Here is a 19235-nt window from a genome sequence, read left to right as displayed (position 1 = left end):
GTCATCAAAAATCTCCAAACAAACAAAAGCCCAGGGCCAGACGGCTTCCGGGGGAATTCTACCAAACATTTAAAGAAGAACTAATTCCTATTCTCCTGAAAATGTTTCCAAAAAATAGAATAAAAGGAAAACTTCCAAACTCATTTATGAGGCCAGCATCACCTTGATCCCAAAACCAGACAAGGATCCCATCAAAAAGAGAACTACAGACCCATATCCTTGATGAACACAGATGCAAAAATTCTCACCAAAATACTAGCCAATAGGATTCAACAGTACATTAAAAGGATTATTCACCACGACCAAGTGGGATTTATTCCAGGGCTGCAAGGCTGGTTCAACATCCGCAAATCATCAATGTGATAGAACACATTAATAAAAGAAAGAACAAGAACCATATGATACTCTCCATAGATGCTGAAAAGCATTTGACAAAGTACAGCATCCCTTCCTGATCAAAACTCTTCAAAGTGTAGGGATAGACGGCACATACCTCAATATTATCAAAGCCATCTATGAAAAACCCACCGCAAATATCATTCTCAATGGAGAAAAAACTGAAAGCTTTTCCGCTAAGGTCAGGAACACGGCAGGGATGTCCGTTATCACCACTGCTATTCAACATAGTACTAGAAGTCCTAGCCTCAGCAATCAGACAACAAAAGGAAATTAAAGGCATCCAAATCGGCAAAGAAGAAGTCAAACTATCACTCTTCGCAGATGATATGAATACTCTATGTGGAAAACCCAAAAGACTCCACTCCAAAACTGCTAGAACTTGTACAGGAATTCAGTAAGTGTCAGGATATAAAATCAATGCACAGAAATCAGTTGCACTTCTCTACACCAACAACAAGACAGAAGAAAGAGAAATTAAGGAGTCCATCCCATTTACAATTGCACCCAAAACTATAAGATACCTAGGAATAAACCTAACCAAAGAGACTAAGAATCTATACTCAGAAAACTATAAAGTACTCATGAAAGAAATTGAGGAAGACACAAAAAAATGGAAAAATGTTCCATGCTCCTGGATTGGAAGAATAAATATTGTGAAAATGTCTATGCTACCTAAGCAATCTACACATTTAATGCAATTCCTATCAAAGTACCATCCATTTTTTTTAAAGAAATGGAAACAAATCATCCTAAAATTTATATGGAACCAGAAAAGACCTCGAATAGCCAAAGGAATATTGAAAAAGAAAGCCAAAGTTGGTGGCATCACAATTCCGGACGTCAAGCTCTATTACAAAGCTGTCATCATCAAGACAGCATGGTACTGGCACAAAAAACAGACACATAGATCAATGGAACAGAATAGAGAGCCCCAGAAATAGACCCTCAACTCTATGGTCAACTCATCTTCGACAAAGCTGGAAAGAATGTCCAATGGAACAAAGACAGCCTCTTCATAAATGGTGTTGGGAAAATTGGACAGCCACATGCAGAAAATGAAATTGGATCATTTCCCTTACACCACACACGAAAATAGACTCAAAATGGGATGAAGGATCTCAATGTGAGAAAGGAATCCATCAAAATCCTCGAGGAGAACACAGGCAGCAACCTCTTCGACCTCAGCCGCAGCAACATCTTCCTAGGAACATCACCAAAGGCAAGGGAAGCAAGGGCAAAAATGAAACTTTGGGATTTTATCAAGATCAAAAGCTTTTGCACAGCAAAGGAAACAGTGAACAAAACCAAAAGACAACTGACAGAATGGGAGAAGATATTTGCAAATGACATATCAGATAAAGGGCTAGTGTCCAAAATCTATAAAGAACTTAGCAAACTCAACACCCAAAGAACAAATAATCCAATCAAGAAATGGCAGAGGACATGAACAGACATTTCTGCAAAGAAGACATCCAGATGGTCAACAGACACATGAAAAAGTGCTCCATATCACTCGGCATCAGGGGAAATACAAATCAAACCACCATGAGATATCACCTCACACCAGTCAGAATGGCTAAAATTAACAAGTCAGGAAATGACAGATGCTGGCGAGGATGTGGAGAAAGGGGAACCCTCCTACACTGTGGTGGGAATGCAAGCTGGTGCAACCACTCTGGAAAACAGCATGGAGGTTCCTCAAAATGTTGAAAATAGAACTACCCTATGACCCTGCAATTGCACTGCTGGGTATTTACCCTAAAGATACAAACGTAGTGATCCGAAGGGGCACGTGCACCGGAATGTTTATAGCAGCAATGTCTACAATAGCCAAACTACGGAAAGAACCTAGATGTCCATCTACAGACGAATGGATAAGAAGATGTGGTATATATACACAATGGAATACTATGCAGCCATCAAAAGAAATGAAATCTTGCCATTTGAGACGACGTGGATGGAACTAGAGGGTAATCATGCTTAGCGAAATAAGTCAATCGGAGAAAGACAACTATCATATGATCTCCCTGATATGAGGGAGAGGAGATGCAACATGGGGGGTCGAGGGGGTAGGAGAAGAGTAAATGAAACAAGATGTGGATTGGGAGGGAGACAAACCATAAGTGACTCTTAAGCTCACAAAACAAACTGAGGGTTGGATGGGGGGAGGGGGTTGGGAGAGGGTGGGTGGGTTATGGATATCGGGGGAGGGTATGTGCTATGGTGAGTGTTGTGAAGTGTGTAAACCTGGCGATTCGCAGACCTGTACCCCTTGGGATAAAAATATATGTTTATAAAGCTGTAAAAAAAAAAAAAAAAAAAAAAAAGAAAGAAAGGATGATCCCCAAGTTTTGTAGCAACATGGACGGGACTGGAAGAGATATGCTGAGTGAAATAAGTCAAGCAGAGAGAGTCAATTATCATATGGTTTCACTTATTTGTGGAGCATAACAAATAGCATGGAGGACAAGGGGAGATGGAGAGGAGAAGGGAGTTGAGGGAAATTGGAAGGGGAGGTGAACCATGAGAGACTATTGACTCTGAAAAAACAATCTGAGAATTTGAAGGGGTGGGGATGGGATGGTTGGGGCACCAGGTGGTGGGTATTGTAGAGGGCACGGATTGTATGGAGCACTGGGTGTGGTGCAAAAATAATGAATACTGTTATGCTGGAAAAAAAAAAAAAGATTTTATGTATTTCTTGGACAGAGAGAGAGAACCAGCGGGAGGAGTTGCAGAGGGAGAGGAAGAAGCAGACTCCGCACTGAGCACAGACACTGGGGTCCTGACTGAGCTGGAGGCAGACACTCACCCATTGCCCAGCAAGGTAACCCTCTAAATTCCCTCTGAAAAGCAAACAGAGATATCTTTGTAAAAATACATTCTATGTTCACATGGAACAGGTCGTGGGCATCATGTCTCCACCCCCGAGGGCACCCGAATGTCCCCTCCACCAAGAAACCAGCAGTAGCATAAACTGAGCTTGTGGATGGGAAGTCCGACTCGGGACCTGCAGGTCTCCCCTTCCTACGTCGATGCCCTGACCTCCAAGGTGACTGTATTTGGGGATGGAGTCCATAAGGCGTTGAGTAGAGTGAGAACGTGATGCCCAGGGTGGGCCCTGATGCAGCAGAACCGGGGCCTTCCCTAAAGAGGGACGGACAGCGGGGACGTGTTCACAGAAGGAGGACGTCCCAGGGGCGGGCAGTCTGCAGTTTGCTGGAACGCTCTATTGAATGGGGTGGTCCCTGCCCGGCTACGGCTACAGCATCCCACCCCATTGGAGAATAACTGAAATCAACAGATCCTGACCCACAATAGGTCATCAACAAAACGTAATTATGATGACAATTGTATTGAGGGGACAGATGACAGGCAGAGCCTGAAAGGAGTGGGCGGGTGGCTGGGGTGCTCGGGGAGGTGCCTCTAAGGAGGGAAGGGTGAGCCCAGTGGAGTTTGCACCGGGCACTGAGGCGCAGGGGAGGGGCTGCTGGGTGGAGCAGGGCAGGGGTTTGCTGGGGCCCTGCTCTGGTTGGGGACGCCATCCCAAAGCTTGCAGGTGTCCCTGGAACCTGGGCAGGTGGACCGTGACAGGGGTGAGGCCAGGGTATGGGGCTGTGCTGGACCCAGAGCATTGGTTGGGGAGCAGCAGGGATGGAGCCCAAGGAGGGTCACGGGGCTCCACTGACTTTCTGGCCACAGGGGAGAGGGGCTGGTGACTTGTTCCTAGCGGTCAGGATGCTGGGAGAGGGACATACCTGGGACAGCTCTGGGGTGCTGGGCGAGGTGGACTGAGAGCCAAGGAACAGAGTTGGATGGAGAGCCCGAGTCTGGATCCCGGCCAAGCTGGAAGAGGCTGGAGAACCACAGCTTTGGCCTGGATTTCAGGTCCCGAAGCCACACACGGCTCCCTTCCAATGCTGCCGTGGATCTTTCCTGGCTTTCCAGGGAAGGGAGGTGGGGAAGGGGGCGCTGAGGTGAAGGGAGACATAGATGCAGGTCATCTGGGGCATGGGAGGGGATACACAGGGGCGAATGAGCCACCACCTCAGACAGAGGGTACAGGACCCTTTTAGCTGTTCTCATTCCCGGCCGATCTCCGGGGATTTTCTGGAGGGAAGGGGACATTGGTCATCTGGAGAGGAGGCAGCTGGGTCTCAGCAGCCCATAGAGTGCACGCAGCCTTGGTGGGTCAGAAGAGCACCTGTGCCCGGCCTCAGGATCCAAGGGCCCCTTCCCCCGACCTCTCCATCTCACTCAGCAGGTCCCCTCCCCTCCTCTCCCCCCCGCCGGAGATGCAAAGCCAGGATATAGAGGACTGGGGCAGACTCCCCGGCCTAATGGACAGGAGCAAAGGGACGTGGCAGGACAGGTTTGGGGATCCTTGTTGTGGCAGGTGATTCGTGACCGGGAAGGGCAGGCACCATAAGAAGACAGTGACAATGGCCGTGTGGAGTGTTGGGGCCAATTCCACCTGTTAAACCTGTAAAAAATTAAAACCTGTTAAACTCCTAGGGCCGGCTGGGCCTACTTAGCCGTAGTGACTCCGTGTTGCCGAGGTAGCCTTTTTCTTCTTCAATAAATGCCTCAGCAGTTACTGACGCCGGTTCTGGGTAGCCGTTGCTCAAACACACAGGTAGGAGACATCCATCAGCCAAAGCCACATACGTTGAGGTCTGCGGTTGTGCCCTATAAAACTAGCCTGTAAGACCAAAGGGGGCTCGCTCTCTTCGAGGCGGCCCTGGCCGGTCCATCGGACTTCTGATGCTTGCCATAGAATAAAGCTCTACCTCACGTTCACTTTGTCTCAGCCTCATTCCCCTGGCCGGTCCATCTAACTTCCAACGCTTGGCATAGAAAAGGCTTTGCTTAACTTTCTCTTTGTCTCAGTCTCGTTGCTTTGATAACGGACCCACATGGAGGACCAAGAGGTCCCTGCAGGGGAACACCGCTGGCAGTGGCAGAAGGCCTGGGACAGGCTGGACGCACACATGCTGAGGCCCAGGGGCAGGTGGAAGGCCTCCCGTCCTTCCTGAAGCCAGTCCCATGGTGGTCTGTCTCCGGGTCAGCGAAGACCTCAGTCCCGGCGTGCAGACAGAGGGCTGGGGCCCAGCTCAGGGTGCTCGGGGCCACAGAGGTGCCCTGTTGACGGCCGCGGCCCAGAAGGGGGCTTGGGCCGCTGGGAAGCTCTGGGTGCTCATGGCCCCCGGGAGACAGAGGCCCGCCATGTCGCAGAAGCCGGCTACCACCTCCAGCATGCCTGCCATGTCCCCGGGGGCCACGGCTGCAGGGTATTGGCTTCCATGGCCTTCCCCCCCTTAGGGAAAACCGTCCTCCCTCTGCAGCCACGAGCACCCATGGGCTAGGTTTGTCTTGGGGTTTGCCCCTGAGTGGAGGGAGCTGGGAGGACATGCCCGATCCCAGAGAGAAGAGGGTGGCTGGAGGCCCCGTGCTCCGTGCCCAAACCCTTCTCCCCATCGCACCCTGACCCAGCACCTGGCCTGCTGCTCCCCGGAGGAGCCGTCCCAATGGGAGCATGGGCATGGGAGCCACCTGGGGTTGGAACTGAAAGCATCTCTGCCGAACCTGCCAGACTGGCCTGACGTCTGTGGCTCTTCGGAACCCACTTCCGAATAAAACATACCCGCAGTCATCCTGTCAAAATCACCTCTGCCCCCTGCCCTCTGGCTGTCGATGGCTTTGGGGAGACGTCCCCGGTGTGTGTGAAGATGGGCAATGGCCATGACGTGGGCTACTTGGAGCTCGAGAAGGGGCTGCAGTCAGGGAACTACGAAGGGCCAGCACCCCAAAATGACCCCGAATGCAAGCACACACATCACGAGTGTGAGTCTCAGGAGGGAGCTTCTGTCTCTGCAGCGCGGGCAAGGACCCCGTGTGGTCACCTGCTCCAGGAACATGAGCCCCTACCCGTGGAGCTCACGCAGCAGAGACTCTCGGTCCCCCTGTCCTGGAGGCTGAAAAACCAGGTTACAGGTGTGGGCAGGGCGGGTCCTCCTGAGGCCTGTCTCCTGGAGTGTGGACGGCCGTGCTCCCCCTGTGTCCTCCCGGGTCATCCCTCTGAGGGCACACGCCCCTGGTGTCTCTTTGTCTTCTCGTAAGGACACCAGTCCGATTGCAATCAGGACCCTACTGTATGAGCTCATGGAACCTTAGTACATCTGGAAAGGTCCTTTTAAAGAAATCATTTTCTTTCAATTCGATTAATGACCATAGAACGTTTTCCTCGTTACAGAGGGAGACTTCAGTGGTCCGTCAGCCTTCCCTGACACCCAGGTCACCTCCATCCCCACCCCGCCTCCCCTCCAGGATCCCTGTTTGTTCCCAGAGGTAGGAGTCTCTTACGGTTTGTCTCTCTCTTTGTTCTTATCTTATGTTGCGTTTCCCTCCCATTTGCTAGGATCCTCTCTCTTGTCTCTGAATTCCACCGAGAGGGAGAGTACGTGATCATGGTCTTACTCTGACTGATTGACCTCGCTGAGCCTCCTACTCTGTACTTCCATCCACACCGTTGCAAATTCCAAGAATTCATTGTTTTTTTTAAAAAAAATTTGATTTATTTTGGGACAGAGGGCAAGCAAGCATGACCTCGGGATACAACAGCGGGAGAGGGAGAAGCAGGCACCCCGCTGAACAGGGGTCCCGATGTGGGACTCGATCCCAGGACCCTGGGATCCTGACTCGACCCGAGAGGCAGACACTTACTAACTGAGCCACCCAGCTGGTGCACGAAATCATTATTTTCATGGCTGAGTAATATTCCACTGTGTGTGTATATGTATCTCCCCCTCAGCTTCTTTATTGAGTCCCCTCTCGGTGGACGTCTGGGCTCTTTCCATCGTTTGCATATTGTGGACACGGCTGCTGTAACTTTGGGGTGTGCGTGTCCCTTCCCAGCACCACGTGTCTGTCCTTCAGGTGACGACCAAGCAACGCATGGGTGGGTTGAAGGGAACTCTGTCGTTCCTCTCCCTCTGAGGAGCTGCCATCCTGTCTTCCAGAGTGCCTGCCCCAGAGGACATCCCCACCAACGGAGCAGGAGGGTCCCTTTCTCCGCATCCGCTCCAACATTTCTCGTTTCCTGACTGGTTCATTTAAGCCATCCTAACCAGGGAAAGCTGGTGTCTCACTGAAATTCTGATTTCTATTTCCCTGATGCTACGTGATGTTGACTATATTTTCATGTCTCTGCTGACCACTTGTATGTCTCCATTAAAGAAACTTCTGTTCATGTCTTTTGCCCATTTCGTCAAGTGTGTCTTTGGCGGGGGTGGGCGGTGAGGTTGATGAGTTCCTTATAGAATTTGGACACTAGTCCTTTATCTGCTAAAACATTTAGAAATATCTTCTCGCATTCCGGAGGCTGTCCTTGGCTTGATCAACTGTTTCCCTTGCCGGGCAAAAGCTTTTTGTCTTGACGAATTCCCAAAAGTTCCTGTTTGCTTTTGTTTCCGTTGCCTTTGGAGACGCGTCTGTGACGAGCCGCTGAGGCTGACGTCCGAGCGGTCGCCGCCTGCGCGCTCCTCGGAGGTGTGGTTGGATTCCTGCATCCCAGGGAGGTCTTTCGGCCCTACCGAGTCCATTTGCGGGTGTGGTGCCGGAAAGCGGTCCAGGTTCCCTCTTCTGCATGTGGCTCTCCAATGTTCCCGACACCAGTTACTGAAGAGACTGTGTTTCTCCATGGACTATTCTGGCCCGTTGGTTGACGATGACCAGACCATAGAGTTGAGGGTCCACTCCGGGGTTCTCTATTCCTTTCCAGTGAACTCTGTGTCTGTTTGTGCCGGTCCCATACTGTCGTGGCGATGACGGCTGCAGGACTACTAGATCTGGAAGTCCAGAAGGATGCCAGCAGCTTCGGGATTCTTTGTCCACCTCCCTTTAGGTCTTCGGGGGTTTTCCTCACTCCCGAGAAACACTCGGCTCGCTTGTGCTGGCTCTGTGACACAGTCCAAGGTACACTGAGAGGGATTCCATCGAGTGGGGAGAATGCTCTGGGCAGGGGAGACATTTTAACGATATTGTTTCTTCCTATCCAGGAGCACGGAATATTTTCTCCTTCTCGGTGTCTTCCGCGATGCCTGTCACAAGTGTTCTGTCGTTTTCAGAAGAGCGATCCTTTCCGTCCTTGCTTGGGTTGATTCCTCCGTCTCCTCTGGGTTTGGGTGTCATCGTACGTGGGATCGATTCCTTCATTCCCCTTTCCTCTCATTGTTAGCACAGAGAGAAGCGGCTGACTTCTGTGCATTGGACGTCTATCCTACGACTTTCTCGATTCCCGGATGAGTTCTAGCCATCTTGGGGTGGAGACTTTTAGGTCGTCCATAGAAAGTCTCCAAGAAGAGGATCTCATCTGTGAGGAGGACGAGTTGGACGTCTTCTTTTCCGATTCGGATGCTTTGAATTTCTTTGTGTTGTTTGACTGCTGAGGGTCGGACTCGTCGTGCTCTGCTGACAGCCGTGGTGAGGGGGGACATCCCTGCCGTGCTCCTGGCCTTAAGGGAAAAGCTCTCGGTTTCCCCGCATTGAGCGGGGTACTCGCTGTGGGGTCTCCTAGACAGCTTTTCGGACATTGAGGTATGTTCCCTCTCTCCCTCCACTGTGGAGAGTTTCTATCAAGAACAGGGGCTGTCCTTGGTGCCAGGCTCTCTGTGCGTCTATTGAGATGCTAATACGGCTTGGGTCCTTTCTCTGGTGAAAGGGGGGCATGGCTTTGGTGGATTTGCCAGAGGGAACGTGGGTGCGGGGTGGGCAGGAGACCTGAAGACTCTCGAGAGCTCTGAACTTCCAGGGCTAAGATCAAGAGGTCCCAGCAGCCGCGAACCGTGAGTGGAGGGCATGCAGTCCCTCGTCCCGGGACTGTCAGAACTTGGTACGGGGACAGAGGGGGAGCACACTTCTCTTGCAGAGCGCTGAGGGATGGGAACAACCGTCCAATCACTGAGTGGCACGCCTGAAACGCATATACCATGACATGTCATGTTGACACAGCACAGTAGACATGAACGACCAGGGGCTTCCTGTAGAAGTCCTCGTGGGTCCATGGAAGGCAAGGGGACAGCCGTTCCAAGGAGGCCGGCACCGCTGCTGCCATGAGAGCGATTCCTCCCATGGTCTTCAATGTGTACTGAAACCATTGATTTCTTAGTTATTTGAGAGAGAGAAGAGAGCTGAGGCGGAAGGAGGGCAGAGGGAGAGGGAGAGGACCCTGACGTGGACTCCAGGGCGCGTCCAGGACCCAACACGGGCTCCATCTCTCCGACCCGTGAGATCATGACCTGAGCCAACATCTAGAGGCGGACCGTCACCCGACCAAGCCCCCCGGCCACCCCTCCGATGTGCTCGAGGACACAACGCACGCTGGCAACCCATGGGTTGGGAGGACCTTCGTGACCCTGTCGATGAGCAGAGGGTTGCCCCGAGGGCCGCCGCATAGGAGCTCAGGATGGTGGGAGGGCGCCAAGCCTCCCCTTCCCACCGTGCGTGGTACCAAGACCCTCCCGGGGACTGAGAGCTGCAGGGTGAAGGGCTCAGTACGGACAGAACCCCCGCTGACCCGCACTGATGACCCGGGACCCACTGTGGACGGAACGGTGGCGCCCAGGGTTCCGCCGCTGCCTGGCGCGCACTCTGCTCTGTGTCCGCAGGCAGTTAGAGACGCTCGCGCTCTCTGTTCCCGGCTCTGCCACACGTTCACTGACTCTCTCTCCCCTACGAACCCCGTGTAGACAGCAGGCGCGGCTCCCACAGCGACAGGTAACAGTGAGTGTGAGCTGCGAACTTCGGGCCGCTGTGGGGCCTGCGGGCTCAGGGGGAGCGGCGCGGGCCTCGAGGGCTGTGGCCGAGACTCCCGGACCCCAAGCGCAGACCTTGAGCCGGCGCGGGCAGCCTTTCCACAGCCCCGTGGAGGACGGGCTGCCCCACTTCCGCCCGAGTCCCAGCCTCCTGGGCAGGGAGCCCACACGCCCCTCCCCTCCAGGGACCACCAAGTCCCTCCTGCTCTCCCCTCCGCCCCTCCTCGGGCAATTCCCAAACTACGGGTTCCCGGCTGGCGAGCCCATTCAGACTCTTGCTGGCATGTGTTCATGTGGGGGACATCCCGTTCACCGGCTTTTCCCTACTGTCGAGTGAGCTTGTCACATCTCAGAGTCACCTTCGTTCCCCCAAACCCTCAGGGACCCTCGCTGGCCGGCCATTCCATCCAGCCCCGGGCTGCCGGCCCCGGGCTCGGGGACAACATCCCAGGCATCAGGTCAGCATTTCCCAGAGACACTCGGACCACCGTGTACTCCTGGGTATGGGGTCCAGGGACTGTGCCCTCAGTGTCACCACGTGCTGGGGATGGTGGCTGGGAAGGGAGTCTGGAGGTGGGAGTGCCCCGGGGAGGCAGTGCCCACGTGGGATCTGTCAACCCAGCAGGGCCCTTGGAGCCCCAGGGTTCTCTCCACTCTGGACTCAGACACACTGGGGATCTGCCCGCTGGGAGGACACACGCCTTGGTTCCCTGGAGGTTCTCATGCAGGGTCCCCTCGGGATGTTTTTGGTTGGCAGCAGCATGAACCAGGACCTGGAGACCCAGATGGCCTTGGAACGGGCCCACATCCTAGCCAGTTACACCCAGGTGAGGCACAGAGGGGGCCCATCGACTCGACGGACCCTCATTACAGAGCTGGGGCCCAGAGTCAAGGACGGGCCCGTTCAGCCCAGACAAGGACCAGAGTCCTCGGGAACAAGGGCGACGCAGGGGAAGGTCCCAGGCATGGGACGCAGCGGAGGGACCATCGGGGATCCTAGGTGTCCATCGTCGATGAGTTCTAGGCAGGGATCATAGGCAGCAGGAGCTGGGAGGCCCAAGCTGGGATCCCAGACAGCGGGAGCTCAGGAGATCCAGGTGGGGTCCTAGGCGTGTAGGCGCAGGTCGGGCCCAAAGGGGGACTTGAGCAGCGAGAGCACGTATGCCCCAGGCAGGGATCAGAGCCGCAGTCCCGCAGAGGAGACCAAAGGGGGGCATGGCTGATAGACACAGGCGCCACTGTCATCCTGCTCCCAGAGCCGACAGGGCCTGCCTCTCGTGCTGTCCCTTTTCCGAGGGTCCTGGGCTCCCTGGGGATGTAGGGTCGAGAGGAGCCATTCTGCTCCCTCCTTTCCCCCTGCCCCTGGCTCGGACGGGACCCCCACCACGGACCCTCTCTGTTTCAGGCACGCCCAGCGGGGTCTCCAGGGGACACCCGGGAAGAGGCTGAGCTCTCGCTGTGCAGGCTCACGGACCATCACGGCTTCCTGCAGTGAGTCCCGGGGCCCTCCTCCGTCCGGCTCAGGGGGGGATTGCATTGACAGGAACTTATCTCTCTGGAGGCAGGACCCATGTCCCCAGCTCAGGGCCTCCTCCCCTGGAGCCCTCTGAGGGCCAGATCTGCTCTGGCTGGAGCTGAGCGCCCCGGGAGGCAGACCGAGATCGTGGCAGGAATGGAGTTTAGCCTTGGGCCGGGCCCCTGGGCACCCCAAAGAGGGGCCTCCACGCCTGTTTCAGGCAGGCCCGGGGCCTGCCTCCTGCATTCTGTCTGTGCGTCCAGTCAGTTCGCTGGGACTGCAGAAGGTGAAGGGCTCTGGACAGTGGCGTCCTTTCCGTGGGAGGGTGGTGTGGTCTGGGGCGAGGGCCGAGGGGTACCCTCGGTGACACCCCCAGGCCAGGCCCGCCACAGCTCCCCAAGGCTTCTGGGGGATGGCAGGATGACGCCAGGAGCAAGGCCAGCTCAGGGAGGGGTGAGGGGCAGCAGAGGGAGGGGTCGACCCACCTGTGTAGAGGGCAGGAAGAGGGACAGGTGGCTGACCTGGAGGGGGGAACCTGGGAAGGGGACGGCGCAGTGGCCTTGCTAGGAGGGAAGGGGAGGCTGTTAGGCCAAGGGGCCTCGCCAGACCTCAGCGGGGCCGGAACTCCGTGCTCGGTCGCCGCGCTACTCCCAGGTCCTCAGACCCTGCTCGCCGCCCAGTGACCAGTGGCCGTGGAGAGGGGTGGGAGGGCGGGTCGTGCTCGTGGCTCTGACAAGACAAGGGGCCAGAGCGGCAGAAGTGACCAGCAAGAGGGGTGGAGTCAAGGGACAGCAGGGTGCTGGACACAGTGAGGGGGAGGCAGGCTAGACACTGGGCAGGCAGGCCCCGTGAGCCCACAGTGTCCTCAGACTGAGGGTCAAAGGGGCCACTCAGGCGGCAGTGAAAGGTCTAGGAGTGGCCCATCCCTCTTTAGGAGCAGGTCCCTCCAGGGGGACCGCTGAGGGACCCCAGCCCAGCCCACCTGGCAGCAACCACCTTCTCACGGCCCAGGCGGGATGCAGCTGCCCCCGCCTGAGCCACAGGCAGCTGGCAGCTCCGGCCCTCTCTGGGGTCAGGCCTCCCTTCCGGGTCTTGGGGTCTGTGGGGCCGGGGCCTGGTCCTCAGGGCTCTGTTTCTCTTGCCTTCCAGGGAGAAGGAGCTGCCCGGCCTCAGCCCACGAGAGGCCAAGGTACAAGCCTGTCCTGGGGCACGGGCAGGACGCGGTGGGTGGGCATGGGGCCAGGGACGGCCGACCCAGTCCCCAAGCTGGCCCCAGGGCTAGGTCACCAAAGCCCCTGTCCCAGGAATCCGCACGTGGCCAGGAACGCGCCTGAGTCCCGGAGACGCGATCAGCGGGAGCGGCCCTTTACCTCTCAGGCCCCTCTCAGTCTGTTCCCAGCACAGTCCCGGCCCCAGGGCTTCTGGACGCTGCCCATGGGCCGGTCTCCCGCTCCGCGTGGCTTATCCGCTGCCCCCCTTCTCCTGTTCCAGCAACATCGCCAGGAGACCCGCAGGGCCGACAAGTGGGTGAAGATGCTGAGAAACTGGGACCACTACGGGCCTAGCGAGAAGGTGGGTGCCGCACGCCCACACACGGCATCTGTCCCATGGGGGTGGGGGTCAATCCCCCTGCTTCCCCTGCTTCCCCCGGACCCCAACCCCACGGAGTGCCCCTGTCTGGGGAGAGTCTGCTGGCAGAGCCCCAGCCTCCCCACTTCCAAGCGGGCAGCAGAGGAAGCGACGGGTCAGGGCCCAGTGCCCTCCTCCTCGTGGGAGACGGGGCCCAGCTCCGAGGAGACCCAGCCTCTCGGGGGACGCCACGGAGCCAAAGCCAAAAGCTTGCGGATGCCTCTTGCTCCCAGGCCTGGCAGGGCGGGCCTGGATCTGGGTCCCAGCACGGCCTTCTGTCCTGCAGATGCGTCGGCGCCTCTATAAAGGGGTCCCTCCCCAGGTGAGGGGTCAGGTGTGGGCCCTCCTGCTCGATATTGAAAACGTGAAGTCCAGCCACCAGGGGCTCTACGAGGTAAGCCCTTGCGCCCTCAGCAGAGGCGTGGCCCTGGGAGGAGGCCTTGGCAGGAGCCCAGGGCACCCCGCGGGGAGAGGCTAGTCAGGGCCCTGGCTGGAGCTCCGTCCTGGAGGACAGGGCTCCGTGCGGGGGAGGGGAAGACCCGCGGGCTGACCCTCGGGAGTGTCCTCGGCCCCCGGGCCTGCCGAGCACGATCCCTGACGCGGGCATCCCGGGCACGATGGGCTCCTGCGGGGGGCCCTGCCTCAGAGACCAGGGAAGGAAGGAGCTGTCCGCAGGACACGGTCCCAGGGCGGCTCGGGATTCTCCCTGGCTCGGGGGAGTTGGTGGCCGTTGGGGCTCCGTGTGCTGATGCCGGCTCCTCCTCCCCGGTTCCGCCCCCAGAAAATGAAGGAGCGGGCCCAGGTCTTCTCTAAGGACATCCGGCAAATCGACCTGGACGTGAACCGCACCTTCAGGAACCATATCATGTTCCGGGACCGCTATGGCGTCGGGTGAGGCTGGGGGACCAGCGGGGCTCTGGGGCCACGGGAGTTCCTCGGGGGGTCAGGCGCGACCCAGGGGGCTTCTGGGTGAGGGATGCGGGGTCTCTGAGGAGAGGGGGAGGAATAGCAGCAACCATGGTCTCGGCCACATGGTGAACGTGGGTGGGAGGCCCCAGGGGTCCCTACCTAACCCCCGGGGCTGCCTCGATGGGGAGGGCACCGCGCCAGGGCCTGGCTGGGCAGCCATGTGAGCGGAACCCAAAGGTTGGCATGGAGCTGTACGAGGGCAGCCGGGCCAGAGGGTGGGGTCGTGGCAGGGGGCACAACGGGGAGCTGGGGGCCAGGCAGCACCGACTCGGCCCGGTGAGGACACACGTGGATAAACTAGGGGCACACGCTCAAGGGACAGCCCGCTGGGTGTGTTTCTGCGAGGACTGGCATTGTATTTTCCACAGTAGACACAGTTTGTAAAGATAACCAGGACCGTGAACCCCCAAATGGCACGCGGCACCGCCCCCGGTCCCGTGCTCACCACCCTCATCCCCCGCCGCACGTGTCCCGCCCCGAGCCTCGCTGAAGACCGCGGGTCCCCTGGGGCGGCACTCTGTGCCTCGGGGGGCTCCCACGCGGCTTGGTCAGACAAGAGCCAGCCACCCTGCTCTCCCCGTTCCCAGGCAAAGAGCCCTCTTCCATGTGCTCCTGGCCTATTCGGTCTACAACCCGGTGAGTGTCCCTGCCGCCAGCCCTCCTGCCCTGCGGGTGCGCTTTGCTCCAGCATGCCTGAGCGGGCGGGACTCCTAGTTGGGACTCCAGTTCCCATGGCCCCAGAGACACAAGGGTGGGGCCCTGGACCCAAGGACTGAGGCCGGGCTGGGATGCAGACCTCAGTTCGGGGGAGGGACGGCCCCTGAGTCCTGGAGGGCTGAGTGCCGGGGGGCTCTGGCCTGCACCGCTGTGGTGCTAACGCTCGGGCTGAGTCCTGAAGAGCCCGTGGGAGGATCGGGACCCGGGCGGGGAGGAGGGTTCCCCTTGTCCTGACCTCTCCCCAGCGAGGTGGCCCCATTCCATGGGGTCTGGCTCTTGCAGGAGGTGGGCTACTGTCAGGGGATGAGTGATATTGTGGCAATGCTGGTCATGTTCCTGGGTGAGGAGGACGCCTTCTGGGCCCTGGCGCAGCTGATGACCTTGGAGACCCACGCCATGCACGGTAGGGGGCCTGCAGGGCGCCTGGGCGGGACCTGGAACTCAGGACTCCTTCCCTGCAGGGCAGCCACCGCAGCGGGGCATGCCAGGACCCCAGGCAGCCCGCCTCCCCACGGGTAAAGGGCACGGCCTCCTCAGGGCGTCTGTAGCCATGGCCACTGACCCCATATTTGCAGAGGGTTCTCGCCTTCCCACGGGGCCTTAAGTCCCCTGTCTGGCAGCCGGCTTGCCCGCCCGGTCCCCCTGGGAGCCCACGGCCAGAGGAAGCCCGGGCGGTGCTATGGCCTGCTCCCTGGACCCTCAGCCCAGCACCCAAGCCCAGGCATTGGGCCCGCTCACCCGCTTCACTCTCCCCGTGGGAGGCTCGTCCTACCCCTCAGGGCTGGTGAGCCTCTTGCCCCTGCTGCCACCACCGCAGGAAGTGTGCTGGGTCCGACGGGCTTGGTGCTCAGCCCGGCCCCCCACTCAGCTGGGTCTCTGTGGGGAGGGACCTCTGGCCCGGCCCCCAGGCCTGGACGGCTCTGCTGCTGTCTCGGACGAGTGGGCGCAGCCAGGGCTGGGAGGGCTGTGGGCACACACTGCAGTCGGGGCGTGGGAGCGGAGCCCTCTGGCAGACTCATCCCCCACCTGGTGGGGGACAAGGCCCTGATGTGGGGGTGCCTGGGGCCTTCTCAGGGTTCTTCGCTCCGGGATTCCCAAAGCTGGCCCGTTTCCAGCGGCATCATGATGACATCGTGGAGAAGGAGCTCAAAGGCCTGAAGAAACACCTGGCGAGTCGACGCTCCCCGGGGGCCCTGTCCTCACGGCCCGGGGCAGGGGGAGGGGCCCGCAGAACCCTGCCCACGCTGCCCAGAGCCCGGTGTCGGGCTCCGTCTCCTGCTGGGCCCAGGGCACCCTGGGGGCTGAGTGGGGCCGCAGGGAGTGTGTCCACCTGGCCGCACGGGTGGCGTGCGGCCACCGGCTGGGACCCGAGCACCTTGTGTCCTTCCGCCAGGACGAGCAAGGGATGAGCGCGGGGCTGTACACCACCAAGTGGTTTCTCCAATGTTTCATCGGCCGGGTAAGGCCCCCAGGCAAACCTGGTCCCTGACCTGCTCCCGGCCCCGGGGCCCAGGGGAAGCCGGAGCTCAGCCTCATGCTACAGACCAGCCAGGCCCGACCCTGAAGGCCCTGAGCCTGAGGCTCGTGGTCCAGACCCGTCCTGCAGACTCGAACGGGGCCCCTTGAGGAGGTCCTAGGGGACTGGTGCTGTCGTCTCCACCTTCCCAGGGAAGGCCAGGTCAGCCTGGGAGCGGACGGGCCCTCGGCCCATTCTGCGGCCAGCCTGGAGTCCTGTCGGGGTGTGTGGGCACCGGGGGTGAGGCAGAGTCTGTGGCCCCCCATTCTGGGTGTCGTGCTGGCCATTCCCCTCCCGCCCAAGGTCGTCTGGAGCCCATCTTGCCCAGGAGGAAGACACCCACGGAACGGGTGGCAGAGCCACATCCGACCAGCCAGGGGGACGGCAGGGGCAGGGAAGAGGGGAGGCCTTCGCACAGTTTGGAGGACCCCTGGGCCCAACTGAGGCTGCTCCCCCCACACCCGCTCCCCCGCAGACCCCCTTCGCGCTCACCCTGAAGCTGTGGGACGCCTACATCCTGGATGGAGAGCGCGTCCTCACAGCTATGGCCTACACCGTCCTCAGGCTTCACCGCAGTAAGGGCCCCCTTGGAGCCCAGGGTTGTCTGATGCAGGTGTGGGGGGCCGGGGAGATGGCCCACTGCTCCCAGGAGCGAGGAGCAGGCAGGCCTTGGTGGAGGGACACAGGCCGGCCGGTGGCTTGGGGCCCCCCTGCAGAGGAGCAGCGGGCACGGACCCTGTCCTGCTCGGCTCTGCCGGGGGTGCTCCTGGGAACGGCGGGCCGCCCAACCGCTGTCCCCGGGCAGCATCCTGGGACGGTGGGGAGGCGCCCCTCTGCTCTGACTCACACCCATTGCCCAGAACGCCTCCTGAAGCTGCCCCTGGAAGGGCTGCAGGGCTTCCTTCAAGACACCCTGGCCCAGCCCTGGGCCCTGGAGGATGAGGCCGTCCTCAAACACCTTCGGGCCTCCATGGCCCATCTGCGACGGAGGAAGTGTGACCTGCCCCCGCCAGGTGGGCTCCGGTCCCCGTCCCCTCCCGCCTCGCCCTCCTGGGGCCGCTCCCAGTGGACCCAGTCCCCGGGGACCTTCCTCTGTGACTCTGTCCCTCTGCACTTCTGCTGCCACCTCGGGGAACCCAGGCCCGGCCCGGGCATCGGGGTGCCCCTGTGGGGGCGGGGCCTCCGCGGCCTGGATCAGGTGTGAGGGGCAGGCCAGGGTGGACACCCAGGGAGGCGGGAGCACACCCCGGGGGCCCAGGCAGCTGGGCACAAGCAGCCTGCTGGAGACGCTAACCCAGTCTGCCTCTCTGCAGCCGGCCCTGAGGAGTTCCCTAAGATGCCCCTGGGCCAGGAGCAGGTGTCCCCAGGCCCGACGGCCCTCCTCCCTTCTCCTACCCTGGAGACGCTTGCTGGAGCGGTCGGGCTGGCCTCCCCAGGACCAGCCACACACGCTGAGCAGCCGGGACCCCTTCTCCACCAGGCCGTGATGAAGGCCGAGCAGCCGCTGCGGGAGGGAAGGGAGCCGCAGCCCTTGGCTGCACCCCTGCGGCCCGGAGCCCCTGGGACCCCGGTTCTGTCGCGGCGGCCCCCGCAGCGATGCAGTTCACTCCCCAACCTCCCAGGACACCAGGGGGGAGTGTGCGGGGGGCCTGTGGACATGCCCTTGAGGCCACAACCGTGGGCCCCTTTTCCTTCAGCCCTTGCTGGGGCCACCCCTATGGCCACACCCCACACCAGGCCCCAAAACATCTCTGGGTCTCCTGGGACGAGGTCGTCCCAGCCCAGGAAGGAGAACGCTGGAGGGCCCAGGACACCCTTCCTGCCGTGGGGCCTCTGCAGCTCCTGGCCCTGTGTGGCCTTCGACCAGCCCAGCCGAGACCCGTGCGGGCCAGGGCAGAGCCCGCAGCCCCAAGGCCCTGCACATGCCGGGGCCCCTCTCACCGCCTCCTCGATGGGGAAAGTTGATTTCCCAAGGCCTCTGGAGAAGAGCTTGGGGGCCGAGAGGCTCTGGGCAGCCAGCACAGTGCCCTGCCTCCTCACTCTGGGCTTTGTAGAAGACGGCACCTCCGCCAGGAGGTACAAGTCACTGACCTAGAGGGACCTCCGCTGGCCTGAGCCCAGGCCCGGGGGCGCAGAGACGACACAAGCTCCCCCACCCCCACAACGACCAGAAGGAGAACCGATAGGTCCGAGGCCTCATGGCCTTGGGCACTCCTGAGTTCTGACCCAAAGCTGGTCAAGTCCACGAAGAACTCTCTGTGACCGCCTGGGGCCTGGGCAAGCCCCACGCGTGCACAACTGCCCCCTAGGGCAGCCCTGGCGACCAAAGGTCCCCCCAGCCTGGGCGCAGCAGGGACGGGCTGGTGGGCTCCGCCCTCCCCTCCCCCACGGGTGGAGGCAGGGTCCACCAGAGCCCGGGTCTCCAGCGGTCACCTGGCAGCCGTGGGGCAGTGGTCGAGGCCAGGCAGACATGTCGGGACCCTGTCCAGGAAGCCCGACGCTGCACCCCAGCTCAGGTCCGCGTCCTCAGCTCTTTTGCCTCTCAAGACCCAAATCTCGGGAAACGTGCCGACACCCGCAGTCAGCACAAGTGCAGGCGGCAAGTGGGGCACGCTACGCCCAGACCTCCGTGGGATTCCCCCCTTCCCCTGAAGGAGAAGCAGGTCTCCGTTCCCAG

At 59.5% G+C, this 19235-nt stretch overlaps 1 protein-coding gene across 1 annotated transcript; it reads left to right on the top strand.

The window, feature by feature from the left end:
* The first annotated feature begins 10972 nt into the window (after nucleotides 1–10972).
* Nucleotides 10973–18688, top strand: LOC125079275 (USP6 N-terminal-like protein). Its single transcript, XM_047692773.1, has 13 exons — nucleotides 10973–11038; nucleotides 11617–11702; nucleotides 12877–12916; nucleotides 13219–13299; nucleotides 13643–13750; nucleotides 14138–14247; nucleotides 14913–14961; nucleotides 15325–15445; nucleotides 16117–16211; nucleotides 16436–16501; nucleotides 17034–17133; nucleotides 17419–17571; nucleotides 17872–18688. The coding sequence occupies exons 1-13, from the start codon at nucleotides 10973–10975 to the stop codon at nucleotides 18651–18653; spliced, it is 1857 nt and encodes a 618-aa protein (XP_047548729.1). The 3' UTR covers nucleotides 18654–18688.
* Nucleotides 18689–19235: the final 547 nt, after the last annotated feature.

Source organism: Lutra lutra, chromosome 10 (genome assembly GCF_902655055.1).
Source record: "Lutra lutra chromosome 10, mLutLut1.2, whole genome shotgun sequence".
Classification (NCBI taxonomy): domain Eukaryota; kingdom Metazoa; phylum Chordata; class Mammalia; order Carnivora; family Mustelidae; genus Lutra; species Lutra lutra.
Note: the sequence above shows the minus strand (reverse complement) of the source record. Positions and strands in the feature narration are given on the sequence as shown.

Coding starts and splice junctions, on each gene's coding strand:
- LOC125079275 (XM_047692773.1), top strand. CDS start 10,973: ATGAACCAGGACCTGGAGACCCAGATGGCCTTGGAACGGGCCCACATC. Junction 16,212..16,435: donor AAGGCCTGAAGAAACACCTG/GCGAGTCGACGC, acceptor TCCTTCCGCCAG/GACGAGCAAGGGATGAGCGC. Junction 17,572..17,871: donor GTGTGACCTGCCCCCGCCAG/GTGGGCTCCGGT, acceptor GCCTCTCTGCAG/CCGGCCCTGAGGAGTTCCCT.